This window comes from Aquarana catesbeiana, linkage group LG01 (assembly GCF_042186555.1).
Source record: "Aquarana catesbeiana isolate 2022-GZ linkage group LG01, ASM4218655v1, whole genome shotgun sequence".
Lineage (NCBI taxonomy): Eukaryota > Metazoa > Chordata > Amphibia > Anura > Ranidae > Aquarana > Aquarana catesbeiana.
Genome location: NC_133324.1, coordinates 40,238,062 through 40,265,826, shown reverse-complemented (window position 1 = coordinate 40,265,826; position 27,765 = coordinate 40,238,062). Strand labels below are relative to the sequence as shown.

At 44.0% G+C, this 27,765-nt stretch overlaps 1 protein-coding gene across 1 annotated transcript in view; it reads left to right on the top strand.

Annotated features, from left to right (window-relative positions):
* The window catches only part of LOC141129958 (vomeronasal type-2 receptor 26-like), a 239,840-nt gene extending 212,488 nt beyond the window's left edge, over positions 1-27,352 (top strand). Inside the window, exon 6 of the mRNA XM_073618127.1 lies at positions 26,460-27,352. Coding sequence (XP_073474228.1) covers positions 26,460-27,352 — 893 coding nt within the window. The remainder of the gene's footprint in view (positions 1-26,459) is intronic.
* The last annotated feature ends 413 nt before the right edge of the window (positions 27,353-27,765 follow it).

Below are 27,765 nucleotides of genomic sequence, written 5' to 3'. Positions count from 1 at the left end.
TATATATATATATATATATAATTATTATATAAGGCTGCTTCCAACGGCGGCCGTGTGTAGTAATGTTGGGGTGGACGGAGAGAGAGAGAGATTTAGCTAAATTAGGCAGGCAGGTTATTTAGTACAGGCAGTGTATTTCATATATATATATATATATATATATATATATATATATATATATATACAGTATCTCACAAAAGTGAGTACACCCCTTGCATTTTTGTAAATATCTTATTATATATTTTCATGTAACAACACTGAAGTAATGACACTTTGTTACAATGTAAAGTAGTGAGTTTACAGCTTGTATAACAGTGTAAATTTTTTGTCCCCTCAAAATAGCTCAACACACAGCCATTATTGTCTAAACCGCTGGCAACAAAAATGAGTACACCCCTAAGTGATAATGTCCAAATTGGGCCCAAAGTGTCAATATTTTGTGTGGCCACCATTATTTTCCAGCACTGCCTTAACCCTCTTAGGCATGGAGTTCACCAGAGTTTCACTGGTTGCCACTGGAGTCCTCTTCCACTCTTCCATGAGGACATCACAGAGCTGGTGGATGTTAGAGACCTTGTGCTCCTCCACCTTCCATTTGAGAATGCCCCACAGATGCTTAATAGGGTTTAGGTCTGGAGACATGCTTGGCCAGTTCAATACCTTTACCCTCAGCTTCTTTAGCAAGGCGGTGGTTGTTTTGGAGGTGTGTTTGGGGTCGTTATTTTGGAATACTGCCCTGCGTCCCAGTCTCCGAAGGGAGGGGATCATGCTCTGCTTCAGTATGTCACAGTACATGTTGGCATTCGTGTTTCCCTCAATAAAGTGTGGCTCCCCAGCATCGGCAGCACTCATGCAGCCCCAGACCATGACATTCTCACCACCATGCTTGACTGTAGGCAAGACACACTTGTCTTTGTACTCCTCACCTTGTTTGCCGCCACACACGCTTGACACCATCTGAACCAAATAAGTTTATCTTGGTATCATCAGAACACAGAACATGGTTCCAGTAACCCATGTCCTTAGTTTACTTGTCTTAAGCAAACTGTTTGCGGGCTTTCTTGCGCATCATCTTTAGAAGAGGCTTCCTTCCGGGACGACAGCCATGCAGACCAGTTTCATGCAGTGTGCAGCGTATGGTCTGACCACTGACAGGTCGACCCGCCACCCCTTCAACCCCGGCAGCAATGCTGGCAGCATTTATATGTCTATTTGCCAAAGACAACCCCTGGATATGACGCTGAGCACTTGCACTCAACTTCTTTGGTCGACCATGGCGAGGCCTGTTCTGAGTTGAACCTGTCCTGTTAAACCGCTGTATGGTCTTGGCCACCATGCTGCAGCTCAATTTCAGGGTATTGACTAGGGATGAGCCGAACACCCCCCTGTTCGGTTCGCACCAGAACATGCAAACAGGCAAAAAATTTGTTTGAGCACGTGAACACCGTTAAAGTCTATGGGACACTAACATGAATAATCAAAAGTGCTAATTTTAAAGGCTTATATGCATGGTATTGCCATAAAAAGTGTTTGGGAACCTTGGTCCTGCCCCAGGGGACATGGATCAATGCAAAAAAAAGTTTTAAAAACAGACGTTTTTTAGGGAGCAGTGATTTTAATAATGCTTAAAGTGAAACAATAAAAGTGTAATATTCCTTTAAATTTCGTACCTGGGGGGTGTCTATAGTATGCCTGTAAAGGGGCGCATGTTTCCCGTGTTTAGAACAGTCTGACAGAAAAATGACATTTCAAGGGAAAAAAAGTCATTTAAAACTAATCACGGCTATTAATGAATTGCCGGTCCGACAATACACATAAAAGTTCATTGATAAAAACGGCATGGGAATTCCCCACAGGGAACCCCGAACCAAAATTAAAAAAAAAATGACGTGGGGGTCCCCCTAAATTCCATACCAGGCCCTTCAGGTCTGGTATGGATATTAAGGGGAACCCCGGCCAAATTTTTTTTTAAAAAATGGCGTAGGCTCCCACTTTAAAATCTATAGCAGACCCTTCAGGTCTGGTATGGATTTTAAGGGGAACCCCGCGCCAAAAAAAAAAAAAAATGGTGTGGGGTCCCCCCAAAAATCCATATCAGACCCTTATCCGAGCACGCAACCTGGCAGGCCGCAGGAAAAGAGGGGGGATGAGAGAGTGCCCCCCTCCTGAACTTTACCAGGCCACATGCCCTCAACATGGGGAGGGTGCTTTGGGGTAGCCCCCCAAAACAACTTGTCCCCATGTTGAGGGGGACAAGGGCGTCATCCCCACATCCCTTGCCTGGTGGTTGTGGGGGTCTACGGGCAGGGGGCTTATCGGAATCTGGAAGCCCCCTTTAACAAGCGCCAGATCCCGGCCCTCCCCCTGTGTGAAATGGTAAGGGGGTACAAAAGTACCCCTACTATTTCACAAAAAAACTGTCAAAAATGTTAAAAATGACAAGAGACAGTTTTTGACAATTCCTTTATTTAAATGCTTCTTCTTTCTTCTATCTTTTATCTTCTATCTTCCTTCGATTTCTTCCTCCATCTTCTTCTTCTGGTTCTTCTGGTTCTTCCTCCGGTGTTCTCGTCCGGCATCTTCCTCTGAGGCATCTTCTCTTCATCTTCTTCTCATCTTCTTCTCGGGCTGCTCCGCATCCACGAATGGATGGGAGGCTCCCTCTGTGTGATGTTTCTCGTCTTCTGACAGTTCTTAACCACTTGCCGCCCGCCCTATTGCAAATTAACGTCGGCAAAGTGGTTTGAAAATCCTGACTGGACGTCAATAGACGTCCGCAGGATTCACCGCTATTGCGCGCCCCCCGGGGGCGCGCACCACGGCGATCGGGGATGACGCTTGTCCCTCGGACACAGCGCATCCCCGATCAGGGTAAACAGCCAATGGAACTCCTTTTATAACACTTGTCTACTGTCTACAAAACACGCACCCCCCCACCAATAAAGAGAACCTGTCACAGCCCATCAGGATCTGTCACAGCCCATCAGGATCTGTCACAGCCCATCAGAACCTGTCACAGCCCATCAGAACCTGTCACAGCCCATCAAGATCTGTCACAGCCCATCAAGATCTGTCACAGCCCATCAGAACCTGTCACAGCCCATCAGAACCTGTCACAGCCCGCCATCAGCACCGCCATCGGTACCGCCATCAGCACAGCCACCAGCACAGCCACCGCCACCATCTGGATCTGACAGCCCATCTGTCACACAGACCGCCATCAGTACCACTAACGGTACCACTATTAGTACCACCATCAGTACCGCCATCGGTACCATCTAGATCTGACAGCCCATCTGTCATTGCCCATCTGTCACACAGGCCCGCCATCACTACCATCGCACAGTCCCGCCATAAGTATCGTCACACAGGTCATCAGTAACCTGTCAGTCAGTCACACAGGCCCACCATCAGTGAGCTGTCAATAGCACCACCAGTTCCATCACACAGGCCTGCCAAAAGTACCACCATCATGTCCCAAAGAGGTTACACAGTTGAGGAGGCATATAACATCCTTGCCATGTCGGATGATGAGAGCAGCGGGGAGCTCTCATTATCCGATTCTGGTTCGGAATACGAGCCAGTGGAGGGTAGTGGATCGGAGTCCAAGTCAGCGGAGGAAACCGCCCCTCCTAAAAGAGTAAGGAGATCAGGGCCAAGATCAGAACACCTGCCTACCACCAGCAGCGCCAGACCCAAGGAAGAGGAGCCCAGTACCAGTACTGGAATTGCACACCCAACCCAAAGAATCCGGGCCCAGTCCTACCTTCCCGATGCCCTGGCAAACCCCTTATGGTTGCCTGCCAATTCAGGATCCGCTACCATCCCCCCTTTTACTGCACAGCAGGTGTGCAGCCCAACACTTCAAATTTTTATTTGGACTATTTCTATTTATTTTTCCCAGAAGATTTGTTGCAGTAGATGGTGGACCAAACAAATCTCTATGCAGAGCAATTTATTGCTGCCAACCCCAGTTCGTCCTACGCCCGTATGTTCCATTGGCGACGTCTCACACTAGACGAATTCAAATTGTTCCTGGGCCTTACTTTTAATATGGGGCTTACAAAGAAAAACAAACTGCATGCCTACTGGTCCACCCACCCCATCCACCACATACCCCTATATTCTTCTAATATGTCCAGGACACGATACGATATGATAATGCGTTTCCTACATTTTAATGATAATTCGCAGTGCCCTCCCCAAGATCATCCCAACCACGACAAATTATATAAGCTTCGCCCCTAATAAATTCTTTTACCAAGCGATTTTCTGAAGTCTTTATCCCTGACCAAAATATTTGTGTAGACGAATCCCTTGTCCACTTTACTGGCCGGCTCAATATCAAGCAGTATATCCCAAGTAAGAGAGCCAGGTACGGGGTGAAAATGAACAAATTATGTGACCGAGCCACTGGATACGTGTACTCATTTCGCATTTATGAGGGAAAAGACTCCCAGCTCCAGCCTCGTGAGTGCCCCACATACATAGGAACCAGTGGTAAAATTGTGTGGGACCTTGCATACCCCCTGTTCAAAAAAGGTTACCACATATATGTAGATAATTACTACAGCAGCCTGCCCCTTTTCCTTCACCTGTATCGTGAAAAAACCCTGGCCTGTGAAACCTTCCAAAAAATAGGAAGGGCTTCCCACAGAACTTACTTTCAAAACGGCTACAAAAGGGGGAAGCCGCATTCATGAGGAATGAGGAGGTGTTGGCCATGAAGTGGCGGGACAAGAAGGACGTTCACATGATGACTACCATTCACAATGACACCTTGGTGGAGGTTCAGAGAAGACGTGGCCCCGTAGTAAAGCCTGAATGTGCTACCACGTGCACCGACCTCAGCCTGTTTACCGACGATGCCTTTGCCTGCCGTTTTAACCATGTTTCTGACTTCAACGTGCACCAACCTCAGCCTGTTTACTGACGATGCCTTTGCCTGCCGTTTTAACCACGTTTCTGACTTCCACGTGCACCGACCTTGGCCTGTTAAATCGACCATGTTTTTGCCTGCCACTTGGACTGATCTTTTGCCCTTCTACTTCAGTACACAGGGGTCTCACATATGTGAGGGGCTTCAGAATAGCGTTCTGAGTAGAGAAAATCAGTTTTTGGTTTTCTGTGTTCCCAGAACAGGGTCTGGTTGCCCGGAGGCTTCAAAGAGATTTGGGTGGGAGAAGCCTCTACCCCTGTCCCCCTGGCCCTAAGCTTGATGGTCCTTCCTGCTGCCTGGACCAATACTTTGGCTGTGCTGACCATATTGCTGCCTGTAATTACCCAGGACTTTATGGACTGTGTTTATTTCTGCTGCCTGGACCAATATTTTGGCTGTGTTGACCATATCTCGGCCTGCTGCCTCTACTGACTATAGACAGTATTTCTGCCTGGACATCTCTGCCTGCTACCTGGACCAATGCTTTGGCTGTGCTGACAGTATCTTTGCCTGAACTAACTATGGACAGTATTGCTGCCTGGACGATTGCTTTTGCTGTTGCTGACCACATCCCTGCCTGCTGCCTGGACCGATGCTCTCCTCTGTGGACCACTACACTACTAAAACCACAGGTAATCTTTTGTTATTTGGTATTTACATGTTATGTGTTAGAAATATGAAGGGCCTTCAAAAATACGATCGGTAGTCATGAAATTATATGTGTAATTTATGCTCCTAGAACGACTGGAGGTGCTATTTGGATGTTGGGCTTCTGTATGTGGCCAGGCTGTGTAAAAGTCTCACACATGTGGTATCGCCATATTCAGAAGGAGTAGTAGAATGTATTTTGGGATGCCATTTTTGCTATGTACATGCTATGTGTTGGAAATATCTTATAAATGGACAACTTTGTGTAAAAAAAAAGCGTTTTCATTTTTTTCCCCACGTTTTCCGAAAACTTCTGGAAAAAAATGAACCTTTCAAAAGACTCATTATGCCTCATAGATTATACCTTGGGGTGTTTGCTTTCCAAAATGGGGTCATTTTGTGGGCGTTTCCATTGTCCTGGTGCTCCAGGGCCTTCAAAAGGGAGATAGGTCGTCATGAAATTATATGTGTAATTTTGCTCTTAGAATGCCTGGAGGTGCTACTTGGATGTTAGGCCTCTGTATGTGGCCAGGCTGTGTAAAAGTCTCACACATGTGGTATCGCCATACTCAGAAGGAGTAGTAGAATGTATTTTGGGATGCCCTTTTTGCTATGTACATGCTATGTATTGGAAATATCTTTTTAAAAAAATGCGTTTTCATTTTTTTCCCACGTTTTCTGAAAACTTCTGGAAAAAAATGAACCGTTCAAAAGACTCATTATGCCTCATAGATTATACCTTGGGGTGTTTGCTTTCCAAAATGGGGTCATTTTGTGGGCGTTTCCATTGTCCTGGTGCTCCAGAGCCTTCAAAAGTGAGATAGGTTGTCATGAAATTATATGTGTAATTTTGCTCTTAGAACACCTGGAGGTGCTACTTGGATGTTAGGCCTCTGTATGTGGCCAGACTGTGTAAAAGTTTCACACATGTGGTATCGCCATACTCAGAAGGAGTAGTAGAATGTATTTTGGGATGCCATTTTTGCTATGTACATGCTATGTGTTGGAAATATCTTATAAATGGACAACTTTGTGCAAAAAAAATGCATTTTCATTTTTTTCCCATGTTTTCCAAAAACTTCTGGAGAAAAATGAACCTTTCAAAAGACTCATTATGCCTCATAGATTATACCTTGGGGTGTTTGCTTTCCAAAATGGGGTCATTTTGTGGGTGTTTCCATTGTCCTGGTGCTCCAGGGCCTTCAAAAAGGAGATAGGTCGTCATGAAATTATATGTGTAATTTTGCTCTTAGAATGCCTGGAGGTGCTACTTGGATGTTAGGCCTCTGTATGTGGCCAGGCTGTGTAAAAGTCTCACACATGTGGTATCGCCATACTCAGAAGGAGTAGTAGAATGTATTTTTGGATGCCATTTTTGCTATGTACATGCTATGTGTTGGAAATATCTTATAAATGGACAACTTTGTGTTAAAAAAATGCGTTTTCATTTTTTTCCCACGTTTTCCGAAAACTTCTGGAAAAAAATGAACCATTCAAAAGACTCATTATGCCTCATAGATTATACCTTGGGGTGTTTGCTTTCCAAAATGGGGTCATTTTGTGGGCGTTTCCATTATCCTGGTGCTCCAGAGCCTTCAAAAGTGAGATAGGTTGTCATGAAATTATATGTGTAATTTTGCTCTTAGAACACCTGGAGGTGCTACTTGGATGTTAGGCCTCTGTATGTGGCCAGACTGTGTAAAAGTCTCACACATGTGGTATCGCCATACTCAGAAGGAGTAGTAGAATGTATTTTTGGGTGTGATTGCAAGTATGCGCATGCTTTGTTCAAGAAATAACCTGTCAATACAATAAGTTTGTGTAAAAAAAAAAAAACTCACCATACCTCTTACTAAATACCTTGGACTGTCTACTTTCCAAAAAGGGGTCATTTGGGGGGTATTTGTACTTTCCTTGATTGTTAGTGTCTCAGGAAATGAGATAGGCCTTTAGTACATCAGGTGTGATCAGATGTGATCAATTTTCAGTGATTTGCACCCTAACTTGTAGACTCTATAACTTTCACACAGACTAAATAATATCCACTAATTTGGGTTATTTTTACCAAAGATATGTAGCAGTATAAATTTTGGCCCAAATTTATGAAGAAAAATGACTTATTTGCAAAATTTTACAATAGAAACTAAAAAAAAAGTGTTTTTTTTTTCAAAATGTTCGCTCTTTTTTCGCTTATATCGCAAAAAAGAAAAAACCCAGCGGTGAGTAAATACCACCAAAAGAAAGCTCTAATTGTGAGAAAAAAATGATAAAAATTTTGTTTGGATACAGTGTAGCATGACAGAGTAATTGTCATTCAAAGCGTGAGAGTACTAAAAGCTGAAAATTGGTCTGGGCGGGAAGGTGTTTAAGTGCCCTGTATTGAAGTGGTTAAATAATGGAGGGCGGGGCCACCCGGTGACCCCACCCCATCTGACGCACGGGGACTTGTTGGGGACTTTCCCTGTGGCATTCCCTGTGACGTCAGAGGGGGGCGGGGTCATCCGTTACGTAACGGGTGACCCCCTCTGACATCACAGGGAATGCCACAGGGAAGTCCCTGTCAAGTCTCCGTCAAGTCTCTCTGCATTCAGTGTAGACTTTATATTTAGTGCAGGCAGTGTAGTATATATAACACAGTGTATTGAAGTGTTAAAGGGGAATGAATATCCATACCAGACCCTTAGCCAAACATGCAACCTGGCAGGTCAGGATAGGGGACGGACGAGCGAGTGCCCCCCCTCCTGATCCATACCAGGTCGCTTGCCCTCAACATGGGGAGGGTGCTTTGGGGGCTTCATTCCCACAACCCTTGCCCGGTGGTTGTGGGGGTCTGCGGGCGGAGAGCTTACCAGAATCTGGAAGCCCCCTTTAACAAAGCGGCTCCCAGATCCCACCCCCATGTGAATAGGTAGGGGTACATTGTACCCCTACCCATTCACCAATAAAGTGTCAAAAAGTAAAAACAAAAGACAGTTTTTGACAATTCCTTTATTAACCGCTTCCCTACCCGCCCATTGTCATATGATGTCCTCAGATGGGATCTCCCATCCTGGGCAGGTGTCATATGACATCCTCGGCTTCCCAGCAGTATAAGGGGTGCGAGCGTGCCCACCGTATCACCAAGGAGCCTATGCGCGGCCACGACTTCTGCCGGGCACTCACAATCGTTCGTTATAGAGCTGGACCGTGGATCTGTGTGTGTAAACAGTCCTGTTAGGGGAGAGGAGACTGATCGTGTGTTCCTAGTATATAGGAACACCGATCGGTCTTCTTCCCTAGTCAGTCCCCTCCCCCTACAGTTAGAATCACTCCCTAGGTAACACATTTAACCCCTTGATCGCCCCCTAGTGTTAACTCCTTCCCTGCTAGTGACATTCGTACAGTAATCAGTGCACGTTTATAGCTGATCACTGTATAAATGTGAATGGTCCCAAAATAGTGTCAAAAGTGTCCGATATGTTCACTATAATGTCACAGACATGATAAAAATCACAGTCATTGGGGCGTGGCTTGCCAGCGGAGCAGATGGAAGCTTGAATTCTTACCTCTGCAAATCTACCCAGCAACGAGCGACTCCTAGCCTAAAAAAGGGCGAAAAGCACACCCCACAGGACCGGAGACCTCCTGCTATCTCTGGGCGCGATGTCAAAGCGCAGGAAGAACCTGAAGGGGCCACAGAAGCTAACAAACTTCTTCCCCATAACTGATACAAGCCGAGGACAAGATGGCGCTGGCAGCCTCCTCAAGCACACAGCGCGGCTCCTCTCACCACACGCTGGCTTCACCTTCACACCACAGCAGATCTGCTCCTCCTCTTCAGCGGCAGATGGTGAGTCCTCTCCCCCTGCCTCTCCCTCTAAAGCCAGCCCGGCCAAATCGAAGCCCTGCAGGGACAACACATTTCTTAGTCAGCCCAACAGCCTCACCTTTACCCTGTCAGTCGCTGATCCCCAGCAGCCCCCAGCCATGGATGCATTCCCTGCCACAGACCAACCAATCTCTGAGAATATAATGAAAAACATGCTCATTTCACTGAAGCATACTCTGTATACAGCTCTATCAGCATCAATATCCTCCTTAGCTACTGTAGTACAAACACAAGATCAACGTTTATTGCATGTTGAAACTAAAATGGCAGATCTCTACACTGCACACAATGAGTTGATTGATGTATATACAGAACAAGAGGACGAATTACAACAAATTAAACTTAAACTGGCAGATTTGGAAGACCGCTCCCGCCGGAACAATATAAAATTCCGCAATATACCAGAGTCAATCCAGCAATCTGACCTGGTCCAATACCTGCAGAAGCTAATGAGATCCATAGTACCTGATTTGACTGACCGAGACTTGGAATTTGATAGAGCACATAGGCTTCCAAAACTGCCTCACCTACATGAATCAAAACCCAGAGACGTTCTCACCCATATTCACTTTTTTACTGCAAAAGAGAAAGTGATGTATGCTGCTAAACGTGTACCCACCCTTCCAGAACCATTCGCCACAATCAAATTGTACGCAGATCTCTCAAAAACAACAATGGATACTCGGCGGCAATTGGCCACTATCACAAAACCACTACAGAACCACCACATACCCTACAGGTGGGGTTTCCCCGTTAAATTGATAATAACTTACCAAAGCAAAACATACACCATAAAATCACTGGCTGGTGGTCTCAAACTCCTAAGAGACTGGCGTCTCATCCCAGAGGAATCCACTCCCTCTGTGGACCCATCAGCCTCACAAATGGACATGGAATGGTCCCTTCAGGATGCCTAATGAAAACGGTCTGCCCTTCACTCACCACCTCACTATCCGGCTGGGTAGTAGCGGGTTACTCTGCAGAAGCCAAGTTATATTCCTGTGGTCCCGTCTGTTACGGTTACCGTTCCCCCCCAGTTACCACCAGCAGTAATTGCTGCACATTGAGCTCATTTGATAAAGAGCTCTCATTTTTTACTTCCTTTATTTCTTTTTTTTTACCCTTGGGCTCACCAGCCCCACATTGAGTTTACTAACGATCTACATAATCTCCTAATCCACCTTGGGATCACAGTTGTAGTCGCAAATACCGGGGAAACTCTCACCGACTCTGCCCACTCATTTCCTAGCTATCTATTAGCGCACCGAGGTCTTAGACTTTAATACCTACCTGAAGCACAAAATGCCCATCAAGCTTGTCTCACTGAATGTCAGGGGCTTAAATAGCCCACATAAAAGAATGACACTGCAAAAGGAAATTACAAAACGGCAAGCTGACATAATTTTTGTGCAGGAGACGCACTTCTCCTCAACCAAAACCCCAACAATCAAGTTCAGAGGATATAGCCAACTTTTTCTTGCCTCAGGCCCAAAAAAGAAAAATGGTATCCTAACAGCGATTAAAGACAGCCTTCAATTCAAACTTCAGCAATCCTATGTAGACCCTCAAGGTCGCTATATTGTTTTGATTTGTGATATAGGACAATCCACCTATACCCTGGTCAATGTATATGGCCCAAATACGAAACAACGCAGCTTCCTCAAACGACTATATAAAAAAATTGAAAAAATACAGAAAGGAAGCCTTATCCTATAAGGAGACTTCAACATAGTTGGAGATCCCAACATGCACACTTCTGCACACAAAAAACGACAGCGAAATGCATTAAATCCCTTCCTTCCAACAACAGACCTTTTTGACGTGTGGCGATGCCAACATGGATCCGAAAAAGATTTCACACCCTTCTCCCCTTCACAGATGACATATTCACGCATAGATATGTTCGTGGTTGACAGATGGTCCCTACAAAATGTCAAGAGCTCTGAGACAGACACAATTTCCTGGTCGGACCATGCCCCAATATCTATAATCTTGGATGACCATCGAAGAGGACCCCCACGAATATAGAGGCTCAACTCCACTTTGCTAGCCAACAAAGAAATTTGTCAGGAACTCATTCAGGCACATCATTCATTCTTTGAACTGAATGCTCTCCCTGATACTAATTCCTGTACGCTTTGGTCAGCGTACAAGGCCTATATGCGTGGAATTCTTATTAAGTTAAATAAGAGACTGAAGAGCCAGAGGAGTAGGCAGATTGATGAAATCATGCTACAAATTGAAAAATTAGAACAGCAAAACAAAACCCATCCTTCTTACAAATTGTCCAGTGAACTTGAGTTGAGACAGTCACTTAGATCACTACTCCTCTACAAATATGAAAATAACCTTAAATATACTAAGGCCAATTATTACACACTTGGAAACAAGCCAGGAGCTCTGCTGGCTGGACTGGTTAAAGAGCAACGTTTGAAAACTAAAATTTCTTCTCTCTTCCATCCCACTTCTAGACAACTCCTAAAAGACCCTCAAGACATTGCAAATGCCTTTAGCGAGTATTATTCCCCACTATATAACTTAAAAAACGACCCTTTCACACACCAACCTTCTGTCCCTTCTATCCAAGGATTCTTAAATTCTATAACCCTACCTGCTATCTCTCCCTCTTAACTTGAGTCTTTGTTCAGACCCTTTACCATAGAGGAAATATCCAAAGCCATTAAAGAATTACGCTTACATAAGTCACCTGGAGAGGATGGGTTTTCAAAAAAATATTACAAACAATTTAATGACATCCTAGCACCCCAATTAGCGAATCTCTTCAACTCTGTCAGTTCTTCTGGCTCTCTACCAACAGATCTCCCTAAACTACAAACCTTGCTAAAAGGCATAAATTGGGATAAAGTATTAGGAACAAAGAATACGGAGGAGAGATGGGTTTGCTTTAAGAGCATATTAAATAAGGGCATTAGCCAATGTACCCCACTGGGTAATAAATTTAAAAGAGCGAACAAAAATCCTGGATGGCTTAACTCCAATGTAAAAATGCATATAAAAGCAAAGGAGAAGGCCTTCAAAAAATACAAGGTTGAGGGATCATCCTCAGCATTCAGACTTTATAAAGAATGAAACAAGAAATGTAAGGGTGCAATTAGGACGGCTAAGATAGAACATGAAAGACACATAGTGGAGGAGAGCAAAAAAAATCCCAAGAAATTCTTTAAGTATGTAAACAGTAAAAAAGGGAGGACAGACCATATTGGCCCCATAAAGAATGAGGAAGGACATCTGGTTACAAAGGATGGGGAGATGGCAAAGGTATTGAATTTATTCTTCTCCTCAGTCTTCACGAGTGAATCGGAGGGCTTCAGTAACCAAAACTGCAGTGTTTATCCTCATGACACAACACAGGAAGCACCTACATGGTTAACAGAGGACGGAATTAAAATTAGACTTGAGAAACTTAACATTAATAAATCACCGGGACCAGATGGCTTGCATCCGAGGGTACTTAGTGAACTCAGTCAGGTGATTGCCAGACCGTTGTTCCTAATTTTTACAGACAGTCTATTGACTGGAATGGTACCAGCTGATTGGAGAAAAGCCAATGTAGCACCAATATTTAAAAAGGGCCCAAAAAACATCCCTGGGAATTACAGACCAGTTAGCCTAACATCAATAGTATGTAAACTCTTGGAGGGGATGATAAGGGATTATATACAAGATTTTAGTAATAAGAACGATATCATTAGCAGTAATCAGCATGGATTCATGAAGAATCGTTCTTGCCAAACCAATCTATTAACCTTCTATGAGGAGGTGAGTTGCCATCTAGATAAAGGAAGTCCCGTAGACGTGGGGTATCTGGATTTTGCAAAAGCATTTGACACAGTTCCCCATAAACGTTTACTGTACAAAATAGGGTCCGTTGGCATGGACCATAGGGTGAGTACCTGGATTGAAAACTGGCTACAAGGGCGTGTTCAGAGGGTGGTGATAAATGGGGAGTACTCGGAATGGTCAGGGGTGGGTAGTGGGGTTCCCCAGGGTTCTGTGCTGGGACCAATCCTATTTAATTTGTTTATAAACGATCTGGAGGATGGGATAAACAGTTCAATCTCTGTATTTGCAGACGATACTAAGCTAAGCAGGGCAATAACTTCTCCGCAGGATGTGGAAACCTTGCAAAAAGACCTGAACAAATTAATGGGGTGGGCGACTACGTGGCAAATGAGGTTCAATGTAGAAAAATGTAAAATAATGCATTTGGGTGGCAAAAATATGAATGCAATCTATACACTGGGGGGAGAACCTCTGGGGGAATCTAGGATGGAAAAGGACCTGGGGGTCCTAGTAGATGATAGGCTCAGCAATGGCATGCAATGCCAAGCTGCTGCTAATAAGGCAAACAGAATATTGGCATGTATTAAAAGGGGGATCAACTCCAGAGATAAAACGATAATTCTCCCGCTCTACAAGACTCTGGTCCGGCCGCACCTGGAGTATGCTGTCCAGTTCTGGGAACCAGTCCTCAGGAAGGATGTACTGGAAATGGAGCGAGTACAAAGAAGGGCAACAAAGCTAATAAAGGGTCTGGAGGATCTTAGTTATGAGGAAAGGTTGCGAGCGTTGAACTTATTCTCTCTGGAGAAGAGACGCTTGAGAGGGGATATGATTTCAATTTACAAATACTGTACTGGTGACCCCACAATAGGGATAAAACTTTTTCGCAGAAGAGAGTTTAATAAGATTTGGGGCCACTCATTACAATTAGAAGAAAAGAGGTTTAACCTTAAACTACGTAGAGGGTTCTTTACTGTAAGAGCGGTAAGGATGTGGAATTCCCTTCCACAGGCGGTGGTCTCAGCGGGGAGCATTGATAGCTTCAAGAAACTATTAGATAATCACCTGAATGACCGCAACATACAGGGATATATAATGCAATACTGACACATAATCACACACATAGGTTGGACTTGATGGACGTGTGTCTTTTTTCAACCTCACCTACTATGTATCTATGTAACTATGTAACTATGTAAGATCTGCTACGCTCAACCATTGTGACCATACCGAAACCAGATAAAGATCCTTCCTTAACTACAAACTACAGACCAATTTCTTTGTTGAACACCGACATAAAAATATTAGCCAAAGTCCTTGCCAAAAGATTAATAACATACCTCCCATCTCTAGTGCATCCTGACCAAGTCGGGTTTATCCCAGGCCGCCAGGCACCAGATGCCACGAGAAGGGTATTGAACCTCATACACCATGCTATTCAAACACAAACGCCTTCTCTTCTCCTATCCCTGGATGCAGAGAATGCATTTGACAGAATACATTGGGACTTTCTCAAAGGGGTCTTAGACAAATTTGGAATCACGTGATGGTTCCAAAATGCAATACTTTCTCTCTACACTAATCCCTCAGCGACAGTACTCACAGGAGGAGCCCTATCTACCCCATTCACCATAACAAATGGCATACGGCAGGGATGCCCCCTCTCCCCACTTATTTTTGCCCTACTAATGGAACCCCTAGCGGCTAAAATCAGAACTGATGAACAAATTTCTGGAATCAAAAGTGATAACACAGACCATAAAATTAGCTTATTTGCAGATGATGTGATACTAATGCTTACCAACCCAAAGCAATCCCTCCTGAAAGTACAAGAAACTATCCTTCAATTTAGCAAAGTTTCCTTTTATAAGCTCAACATATCAAAATCTGTAATAATGCGCCTGTGCCTCCCCACACAATTAGAATCCCACCTTTGGAAAACTACTCCATTCACTTGGGTAAATAACTCTATTCCTTACCTGGGGATACAAATAGCACCTTCTCAAAAACAATTATTTACCCTAAATTACCAGACCTTTCTACAAAAACTCCCTCATTTACTTTGTTCTCTGCGTTCAACAGGCCTCTCAAAAATTGGTAAGATCTCCACCTTGAAGATGCTAGTACTACCAAAACTCTTGTATCTATTTTGCACACTAATAATACCCCTCTCTTTCTTTTTAAATTCCATCCAAAGATTAATCTCTAAATTCATATGGGGAGAGGGTCCTCCTAGATGTGCCAACTACGTCTTGACTAGACCGTACAAAAATGGAGGGGTCGGTCTCCCTCACATAGGCAGTTACTACCACGCCTCTGTCTTAGACCAAATATACTAATGGTGGCACCCAACACCTGAAAAAATCTGGTCAATCATGGAAACTCTATCCCCCAAAACAAATACCCCTTAGATTCCCTCCTCTTAACAGCAGCAGGATGCCCTCCTCCCAACCGTTACACATCCCAATCGGTGTCAGCCTCAATAACAACATGGAAAAAAATCCTATCCAAACAAACCCCTAGCTCCCCTACCCACTCGATACCTATGCCCCTTAAAGCCCTAGCCACGCATCTTAATGACCTTAATCTCTCAGTATGGCACAAACAAGGCATCACTAACATCACTGACCTTGTTAAGCACAAGTCGTTAAAAACATTTGAGAATCTCCGACAAGAAGTTAACCTCCCGCACTCAGAACTTTTCACCTATTTAAGAATATCCCACTTTCTCAATTCCTCAAAACTCCCATATACAACCACGCTACCGGAACCAATTTACCAATTCTACACTTGTTCCCCATACACCAAGAAAGGAATAACTTGTTTCTACAACCTACTAAATGACAACCGCCCCATTCACAAATCCCAACTTTAACTAAATGGGCCGAGGAACTGGGGGCCCACATAACTTCTGATATGTGTGAACACGCCTTTAAGTACACTTCCATCGCCTCTCATTGTTCCAAACCATTGGGAGACATACCAGAAAACCCTACACAGGTGGTATCTAACACCCTACCAATTATCGAAAATTTACCCAGGAACCCCATCATGCTGTTGGAGGAATTGTGACAGCATGGGCTCCATAGTCCACACACTATGGTACTGCAAATCCCTTACCTCGTTCTGGAGGCAAATATTCATACTAATCTCTACTATCTCTGGCCTACCTTCTGCCCCTTCCCCTGCATTAGCACTGCTCCATGTGGGGCTGGAAAAATTTCCTCCAAACACAAGAACTGTCACAATACACCTTCTGCTAACAGCGAAACTAAACATCACTAGGTTATGGAAAACTGCAGAAACACCCTCCATAGCTAATACAATTGCAGATCTCAACCAACAATGTGAATTGGAAAAGATAATAGCTAGGAAAAATATGCAAATAAATAAATTCTCGGTACAGTGGTCCCAATGGTTGGCACATCCAAAATGTAAAGTACACATGTGAAATACTGAATTGTTGTGTTATAGACTGTTTTAAAACACATTTTCTATACTGTTATGAAAATTCCTCACTTGATGTGCTGGTGATCCTCTCTCCCCCTCCCCCCCTTATTTTGCCCCTTACTTCCCCATTCCCTAGTTCCCATTCCCTTTCTTACCCTAACCCCCCCCCCCCTATCCTGCCCTTCCTACCTCCCAGCTCCCCTCTGCCTACTTCGTACGTTAAATATAAAAATTTAAACAAATGTATCATTACATATATTAACAAACATACAGTATTCATATATGTTGCTTGTTCAGGTTGAACTAGACTCACTTAAGCTAGGCGGAACCTCTGATTTTGTTGCAACTGGACTGTTTTTTTTTTTTATTATTATTATTACTATCTTTGTACTAAAAACTCATAAAAACCTATTGTAAGTTTAAAAAATGTAAAAAAAAATAATAAAATAAAAATCACAGTCATTACTAGTAAAAAAAAATAATAATAAAAATGCCATAAATCTATCCCCTATTTTGTAGGTGCTATAAATTTTGTGCAAACCAATCAATATACGCTTATTGTGATTTTTTTTTTTGTATGTAGAAGAATGTTGATACTGTTGAAGGAGGAAGATTTGGATTTTGTGGGAATTTCAGAGACCTGGTTCAACAGCTCTCATAATTGGCTGGCAAACATTCAAGGGTATACCCTTTATCACAAGGATAGAGAGTAAAAAGGGGAGGGGTATGCCTATATATCAAGAATAATGTACAAGTGAATGTGAGAGATGACATCACTAAGGGAGCTAGGGAGGAGGTGGAATCCCTTTGGGTAGAGCTCCAAAGGGATGAAACTAAGGGGAAAATAATACTGGGAGTATGCTATAGGCTCCCTAACCTGAGGGAGGAAGTGGAGACAGATCTCCTATCACAATCTGGATTAGCAGCAAGGATGGGAAGTGTTATCATAATGGGGGATTTTAATTATCCAGACATAGACTGGGTGGAGAGAATCACGCACTCATCTAAGGCTCGCCAGTTGCTTAATGTCTTGCAGGACAATTTTATGGGTCAGATGGTAGACGCACCAACTAGAAATAAAGCATTACTGGATCTATTGATTACCAACAATACAGACCTGATCACGGATGTGAAATTTCGAGGCAATTTAGGTAACAGTGATCACAGGTCAATTAGTTTCAGTATAAATCACACAAATAGGAAACATAAAGGGAATACAAAGACACTGAATTTCAAAAGAGCCAACTTCCCTAAACTATGAACCTTGCTAGAAGGCATAAATTGGGATAAAATCTTAGGAACAAAGAACATAGAGGAGAGATGGGTTTGCTTTAAGAGCATATTAAATAAGGGCATTAGCCAATCCCAAGAAATTCTTTAAGTATGTAAACAGTAAAAAAATTAGGACAGACCATATTGGCCCCATAAAGAATGAGGAAGGACATCTGGTTACAAAGGTTGGGGAGATGGCAAAGGTATTGAATTTATTCTTCTCCTCAGTCTTCACGAGGGAATCGGGGGGCTTCAGTAACCAAAACTGCAGTGTTTATCCTCATGACACATCACAGGAAGCACCTCCATGGTTAACAGCGGACAGAATTAAAATTAGACTTGAGAAACTTAACATTAGGGATGAGCTTCGAGTTCGAGTCAAACTCATGTTCGACTCGAACATTGGCTGTTCGCAAGTTCGCCGAACAGAGAACAATTTGGGGTGTTCGCAGCAAATTTGAATGCCGCGGAACACCCTTTAAAAGTCTATGGGAGAAATCAAAAGTGCTAATTTTAAAGGCTTATATGCAAGTCATTGTCATAAAAAGTGTTTGGGGACCTGGGTCTTGCCCCAGGGGACATGGGTCAATGCAAAAAAAAGTTTTAAAAACGGCTGTTTTTTCAGGAGCAGTGATTTTAATAATACTTAAAGTCAAACAATAAAAGTGTAATATCCCTTTAAATATCGTAGCTGGGGGGTGTCTATAGTATTCCTGTAAAGGGGTGCACGTTTCCCGTGTTTAGAACAGTCTGACAGCAAAATGACATTTCGAAGGAAAAAACCCATTTAAAACTACTCGAGGCTATTGCATTGCCGACAATACACATAGAAGTTCATTGATAAAAATGGCATGGGAATTCCCCACAGGGGAACCCCGAACCAAAATTAAAAAAAAAAAAAAAATGACGTGGGGTTCCCCCTAAATTCCATACCAGACCCTTCAGGTCTGGTAAGGATTTTAAGGGGAACCCCGCGCCAAAAAAACAAAAAAAAGGCGTGGGGTCCCCCCAAAAATCCATACCAGACCCTTATCCGAGCATGCAACCTGGCAGGCCACAGGAAAAGAGGAGGGGATGAGATTGCGGCCCCCCTCCTGAACCGTACCAGGCCACATGCCCTCAACATTGGGAGGGTGCTTTGGGGTAGCCCCCCAAAACACCTTGTCCCCATGTTGATGAGGACAAGGGCCTCATCCCCACAACCCTGACCGGTGGTTGTGGGGGTCTGCGGGCGGGGGGCTTATCGGAATCTGGAAGCCCCCTTTAACAAGGGGACCCCCAGATCCCGGACCCCCCCTGTGTGAAATGGTAAGGGGGTACTTACCCCTACCATTTCACTAAAAAACTGTCCAAAATGTTAAAAATGACAAGAGACAGTTTTTGACAATTCCTTTATTTAAATGCTTCTTCTTTCTTCTATCTTCCTTCATCTTCTTCTTCTTCTGGTTCTTCTGGTTCTTCCTCCGGCGTTCTCGTCCAGCATCTCCTCCGCGGCATCTTCTATCTTCTTCTCCTCGGGCCGCTCCGCACCCATGGCATGGGGGGAGGCTCCCGCTCTTCTCTTCATCTTCTTCTTCATCTTCTTCTCTTCTTCCTTCTTCTCTTCTTCTCTTCTCTTCTTCATTTTCTTCTCCGAGCCGCTCCGCACACATGCTGGCATGGAGGGAGGCTCCCGCTGTGTGACGGCATCTCCTCGTCTGACGGTTCTTAAATAACGGGGGCGGGGCCACCCGGTGACCCCGCCCCCCCTGACGCACGGGACATGACGGGACTTCCCTGTGGCATTCACTGTGATGTCACAGGGAAGTCCCGTCAAGTCACAGTGCGTCAGAGGGGGCGGGGTCACCGGGTGGCCCCGCCCCCGTTATTTAAGAACCGTCAGACGAGGAGACGCCATCACAAAGCGGGAGCCTCCCTCCATGCCAGCATGGGTGCGGAGCGGCCCGGAGATGAAAATGAAGAAGAGAACAGAAGAAGAGAAGAAGGAAGAAGAGAAGAAGATGAAGAAGAAGATGAAGAGAAGAGCGGGAGCCTCCCCCCATGCCATGGGTGCAGAGCAGCCCGAGGAGAAGAAGATAGAAGACACCGCGGAGGAGATGCTGGACGAGAATGCTGGAGGAAGAACCAGAAGAACCAGAAGAAGAAGAAGATGAAGGAAGATAGAAAAAAGAAGAAGCATTTAAATAAAGGAATTGTCAAAAACTGTCTCTTGTCATTTTTAACATTTTGGACAGTTTTTTAGTGAAATGGTAGGGGTAAGTACCCCCTTACCATTTTACACAGGGGGGGCCGGGATCTGGGGGTCCCCTTGTTAAAGAGGGCTTCCAGATTCCAATAAGCCCCCCTGCCCGCAGACCCCCACAACCACCGGCCAGGGTTGTGGGGGTGAGGCCCTTGTCCTCATCAACATGGGGACAAGGTGTTTTGGGGGGCTACCCCAAAGCACCCTCCCAATGTTGAGGGCATGTGGCCTGGTACGGTTCAGGAGGGGGGGGCGCACTCTCGTCCCCCCTCTTTTCCTGCGGCCTGCCAGGTTGCGTGCTTGGATAAGGGTCTGGTATGGAATTTTGTTGGGACCCCACGCCGTTTTTTTTTTTTTTTTGGCGCGGGGTTCCCCTTAAAATCCATACCAGACCTGAAGGGTCTGGTATGGAATTTAGGGGGAACCCCACGTCATTTTTTTTTAAAATTTTGGCCGGGGTTCCCCTGTGGGGAATTCCCATGCCGTTTTTATCAATGAACTTTTATGTGTATTGTCGGCAATGCAATAGCCGTGAGTAGTTTTAAATGGGTTTTTTCCTTCGAAATGTCATTTTACTGTCAGACTGTTCTAAACACGGGAAATGTGCGCCCCTTTACAGGCATACTATAAACACCCCCCAGGTACGAAATTTAAAGGGATATTACACTTTTATTGTTTGACTTTAAGCATTATTAAAATCACTGCTCCTGAAAAAACGGACATTTTTAAAACTTTTTTTTGCATTGATCCATGTCCCCTGGGGCAGGACCCAGGTCCCCAAATGCTTTTTATGACAATAACTTGCATATAAGCCTTTAAAATTAGCACTTTTGTTTATTCATGTTCGTGTCCCATAGACTTTAATGGTGTTCGCGTGTTCGAATGAACTTTTTTCCTGTTCGCATGTTCTGGTGCGAACCGAACAGGGGGGTGTTCGGCTCATCTCTACTTAACATTAATAAATCACCGGAACCAGATAGTTTGCACCCGAGGGTACTTAAGGAACTCAGTCAAGTGATTGCCAGACCGTTGTTCCTAATTTTTACAGACAGTCTACTGACTGGAATGGTAACAGCTGATTGGAGAAAAGTCAATGTAGCACCAATATTTAAAAAGGGCCCAAAATACATGCCTGGGAATTACAGACCAGTTAGCCTAACATCAATAGTATGTAAACTCTTGGAGGGGATAAGGGACTATATACAAGATTTTAGTAATGAGAACGGTATCATTAGCAGTAATCAGCATGGATTCATGAAGAATCTTTCTTGCCAAACCAATCTACTAACCTTCTATGAGGAGGTGAGTTGCCAGCTAGATAAAGGAAGGCCCGTAGACATGGTGTATCTGGATTTTGCAAAAGCATTTGACACAGTTCCCCATAAAGGTTTACTGTACAAAATAAGGTCCATTGGCATGGACCATAGGGTGAGTACATGGATTGAAAACTGACTACAAGGGCGAGTTCAGAAGGTAGTGATAAATGGGGAGTACTCAGAATGGTCAGAGGTGGGTAGTGGGGTTCCCCAGTGTTCTGTGCTGGGACCAATCCTATTTAATTTGTTCATAAATGACCTGGAGGATGGGGTAAACAGTTCAATCTCTGTATTTGCAGATGATACTAAGCTAAGCAGGGCAATAACTTCTCCACAGGATGTGGATACTTGAAAAAAGATCTGAACAAATTAATGGGGTGGGCAACTACATGGCTAATGAGGTTCAATCTAGAAAAATGTAAAATAATGCATTTGGGTGGCAAAAATATGAATGCAATCTATACATTGTGGGGAGAACCTCTGGTGGAATCTAGGATGGAAAAGGACCTGGTGGTCCTAGTAGATGATAGGCTCAGCAATGGCATGCAATGCCAAGCTGCTGCTAACAAAGCAAACAGAATATTGGCATGCATTAAAAAGGGGATCAACTCCAGGGATAAAACGATAATACTCCGGCTCTACAAGACTCTGGTCCGGCCGCACCTAGTGTATGCTGTCCAGTTCTGGGCACCAGTCCTCAGGAAGGATGTACTGGAATTGGAGCGAGTACAAAGAAGGGCAACAAAGCTAATAAAGGGTCTGGAGGATCTTAGTTATGAGGAAAGGTTGCGAGCACTGAACTTATTCTCTCTGGAGAAGAGACGCTTGAGAGGGGATATAAAAGCGGCAAGGATGTGGATTTCTCTTCCACAGGCTGTGGTCTCAGTGAGGGGCATCGATAGTTTCAAGAAACTATTAGATAAGCACCTGAATGACCACAACATACAGGGATATACAATGTAATACTGACATATAATCACACACACATAGGTTGGACTTGATGGTCATTTTTCAACCTCACCTATAATGTAACTATATGTAACTATGTATATCGGTCTAAACTGAGGAAAGCAGTTTTTTTTTTTTTTTTAATTGGGATATTTATTATAGCAAAAGGTAAACAATATTGTGTTTTTTTCAAACTTGTCGCTCTTCTTTTATTTATAGAGCAAAAAATAAAAACCGCAGAGGTGATCAAATACCACCAAAAGAAAGCTCTATTTGTGGGGAAAAAAATGGTAAATTTCATTTGGGTACGGCATTGCATGACCGCTCAATTGTCATTCAAAATGTTACAGCGCTGAAAACTGAAAATTGGCATGGGCAGGAAGGGGGTGAAAATGCCCTGTATTGAAGTGGTTAAAAATGAAAAAAAAGTATCCAGTGATTTCCTTCTGCTTCGATAGGAGGCGTCCCGACGACTGCTGTCTTTTCACAGCGACAGCTGCTATATAGGCAAGGGCGGGGCCACCCGGTGACGTAACTGAGTGACGTCATGTGCTGTGATTGAAGAAGAATGGACATCTTTTTTCTATTTTTAAAAAAGGAATTGTCAAAAACTGTCTTTTGTGTTTTTTACTTTTTGACACTTTTTTGGTACAATACACATTTTTGGTACCCATTTACATAGGGGGAGCCGGGATATGGGGGCCCCCTTGTCAAAGGGGGGCTTCTAGATTCCGATAAGCCATCCCCCCAGATAACCCCACAACCACTGGCCAAGGGTTGTTGGGATGAAGCCCTTGTCCCCATAAACATGGAGACAAGGTTCTTTGGGGGGGATCTGAAAGCACTCTCCCCAGGTTGAGGGCATGTGGCCTGGTATGGTTCAGAAGAGGGGGCGCTCGCTCGCCCCCCCATCCTGTCCTCCAGGCTGCATGCTCGGATAAGGGTCTGGTATGGATTTTGGGGGGGACCCCATGCCAATTTTTTTGGCATGGATTTCCCCTTAAAATCCATACCAGACCTGCATGGTATGGACTGGGGAGTACCCACACTGTTTTTTTCCTGGAATTTGATCTATATTACCGGGAGAAGGCAATACATTACAGCCACAAGCAAGTTTAAATTACATTTTTTCCTTTAGAAATGTCATTTTGCTGCGGGACTGTAAAACTCATCATACAGATACACTACTTTACAGGCAGACTAAGGGGACCCCCCACCCCACCCCCCCACCCCCCCGGCATGATATTTAAAGGAATATTTTTTTTTTGTTTTAATTATTGTTTTAAAAATTATTATTAATAAAATCACTACTTCTGAAAAAACAGTTGTTTTAAAAACTTTTGTTTGCATTGATACATATCCCCTGGGGCAGTACCCGGGTCCCCATACACTTTTTATGGCAATAACTTGCATATAGGCCTTAAAAATTAAAACTTTTTATTTTTCATCTTCGTGTCCCATAGACTTTAATGCCCCGTACACACGGTCGGATTTTCCGATGGAAAATGTCCGATTGGAGAGTGTTGTCGGATATTCCGACCGTGTGTGGGCTCCATCGGACATTTTCCCTCGGATTTTCTGACACACAAAGTTGGAGAGCAGGAGATAAAATTTTCCGACAACAAAATCCGTTGTCGGAAATTCCGATCGTGTGTACACAAATCCGACGGACAAAGTGCCACGCATGCTCAGAATAAATAAAGAGATGAAAGCTATTGGCCACTGCCCCGTTTATAGTCCCGACGTACGTGTTTTACGTCACCGTGTTTAGAACGATCGGATTTTCCGACAACTTTGTGTGACCGCGTGTATGCAAGACAAGTTTGAGCCAACATCCGTCGGAAAAAATCCTAGGATTTTGTTGTCGGAATGTCCGAACAAAGTCCGACCGTGTGTACGCCCTATAAGAGTGTTTGCATGTTTGCACAACTTTTTTGCCTGTTCGCATGTTCTGGTGCAAACCAAACCGGGGGGGGTGTTCAGTTCATCCCTAGTCACAAGGAATGTAAACATCCCTTGTGATAGCAATAGATGGTGTCAGGTACTCTTTATGGAGAGATTAAGTGCAAATCCCTCCTTTGCTCTTAAAAGTATTCAGATGGACAAAAATGGCAATTCTGAATTCTGTCATTTTTTTAAAACTGCGCCATTGGCAGCCAAGAAACCCAAAAGTGATGTTGTGATGTCGTTTCCGTGATTTTACAATGGAGACAAGATCAGAGCCGAATCCAGCTTTGTAAGGGTCTCAGCCTAGCAGGTAGGACGTGCCAGCTGGTGGCTCAGGTCTCCCGGTGGGACAGGATGCCCAGGAAGACCAGCGTAAGTTGGCGGGAGGGGGGAGGTCCCCTCCTGCTCCTTAGGATAACAGTCAATTGGCTTTTAGCAGCATCAGTTGTTATCACTAAAGAGCCGACCGCTGGCTACACGCATCACCCCAGTTTAACCCCTTCAAGCCATAAATGCAAACTTGCATACGGTCGGCATGAAGGGGTTAACAAAGACCTTAAAACTTTGTTTCCATTGGGATTTAAACAGGGGATTATTACTAAAGAGGAGAAACAATGGGGGACAGGATCTGGGTGCCCCCTTGCTAACCACTTCATGCCAAATCACGTACGTGTACATCATTTAGTTGAAGTGGTTGTACTGGGGTGATGCCTGCAGCTGTGTGGAGTCCCGAACGAAGCTAGAATCTACTTTGATCGGGTCTCTGATGTAAAAACCCTGAAGCGATGTCACAACATCACTTCCAGTTTACCCAGCTGCCAATTGGCGCAGACTTTAAAAAAAAGTCAGTATTCCAAAACACAGATTTTGGTGGTTTGAATATTTTGAAGTGCAAAGGAGGGATTTGGGGTCTTTTAGACCCCCGATCCCTCCATAAAGAGTACCTGTCACTGCTTATTACTGTCACAAGGGATGTTTATATTCCTTGTGAGAGAAATAAAAGGGATCAGATATATATTTTTTAAAGGGGAAGTGTTAAATAAAAATAAATAAATAAATAAATAAATAAATAAATTAAACCCCCGTCCCCATCATGTCCTGGGCGGTGACAACACAAGGGGTGGGGCCTCCTTATTAAATCATTGTGTGGCCCCGCCCCATGGCTATATAAGTAATGGCACACGGCGGACCCAGCATTACCCCATACTCATTCACATAGGGTGAGGGGCCGGGATCTGGGAGCCCCCTTGTTACAGATTCCGATAAGCCCCCCACCCGCAGACCCAGACAACCACCAGCCAGAGTTGTCGGGAAGAGGCCCTTGTCCCCATCAACATCACACACCCCCCTATGTTGAGGACATGTGGCCTGGTATGGTCTAGAAGGGAGGGCTCACTCATCTCTCCCCCTTTCCTGACCTGCTGGGCTGCATGCCTGGATAAGGGTTTGGTATGGATTTTGGGGGGACCCATGCCAATTTTTTTGGGGTGGGGGTTCCCCTTAAAATCCATACCAGACCAAAGGATCTGGTATGCTCTTGGGGGGGAACCCCACGCCAGTTTTTTTTTTTCATTTTGGCAAGGGCTCCCCTTGAAGATCCTCAGCACACAAGCCGCACTGCAAGTCGGATCATGATGATCCGACTTGTGAGTTGGATCATGATCCGACTTGTGGTGCGACTTCTATTCAAATCAATGTGCTCTCATGGGGAACCATTCATTTTGAATAGAGGCAGAGAAACACTGCTAAAAGCTAGCGTGGCTAAACTTGCATTAACGCCAATGCAAAAAGCTACTAAAAGCATGTTTTTACAGCTGCTTTTTCCCAGCGTTGGTAGTGGCTTTGCAGCTCATTTTTTCTAATGCCCTGTGTGCATGAGACCTATATTTTATTTATTTTTTATTATAATTTCTCTTATAGCTTTGATGGGAATTCAGCTGCTACCTGTGATGCAACACAAGACAAGTTGTTTTCTCAGAAACTCTGACATGGATGCTCATTGTGTTTGTATTGTTCTTCCTGCAGACAGTGAAAACTGCATGAAATGTCCTGATGATGAATGGCCAAATAAGAAGAAGGATCGGTGTGTTCCAAAATTGGTGGAATTTCTCTCCTACACTGATGATACCATCGTTGCAGTATTTTCAGCTGTCTCCATCCTCTGTTGTCTTCTGACTGGTTTAATATTGGGGATATTTATACATTACCAGGACACCCCCATTGTTAGAGCTAATAACCGGAACCTGAGCTATCTTCTCTTGGTCTTCATCATGCTGAGCTTCCTCTGTGTCTTCTTGTTCTTCGGCCATCCAGTAGATGTAACCTGCATGCTGCGTGTAACCTCTTTTGGTGTCATCTTCTCAGTTGCTGTCTCTACTCTACTTGCCAAAAGTATCATGGTGTGTATTGCTTTTAAAGCCACCAAACCTGGGAGTCCCTGGAGGAAATGGATGGGAGCCAAACTGCCCAATTTCATTATTTGTGTCTTCTCACTGGTTCAGGCAATAATCTGTATCACTTGGTTGTCTATTTCTCCCCCCTTCCAGGATCAGGACACTCACTCTTATCAGGGAAAGATCATCATTCAGTGTAATGAGGGTTCAGTTATCGGCTTCTACTCTGTCCTGGGATATATGGGGCTTCTGGCAGCTGTGAGTTTCATTATAGCTTTTTTAGCCAGGACATTACCGGACAGTTTTAATGAGGCCAAGTACATCACCTTCAGCATGCTGGTGTCCTGCAGTGTCTGGATTGCCATGATCCCGGCCTATCTGAGTACCAGAGGAAAATACATGGTGGCTGTAGAGGTTTTTGCTATAATGGCATCAAGTATTGGACTTCTTGGGTGTATATTTTTCCCAAAATGTTACATAATTCTGTTCAGACCTGACCTAAATTCAAAAAAAGTTATCCACTAATATGTATGAAGCAACACTGGGTTACCAATAGTTATAGCATTATCTCTATTATTGTCATTTTTCATATTTTGTTAGTGTATTGAGAATGAAGACTGTTAAATTTGGACATTTAATACTTACCTCCCATTTGGAAGGTGAGTTTAATTTTTGCTCTGGACACTGGTGATATCAGAGACTTTGGGTTCGTTGGAAATCTTGTTCCTCTGACCAGCCGATACATCACTACAGAACAATGTAGTCATTGAGGAGGAACCACAGTGACCAGAGGGGGACAAAGTATCCAAAACATCCTAAACTATCAGATATCAGAGCCACCCATCGTTCTTCACCGTCTTCCAGAAAGATCTTTTATAAGCTGATTATAATGTCATTATTTAAGTGTGAAGGTCACTTTGATTACATCGTATGTAGAT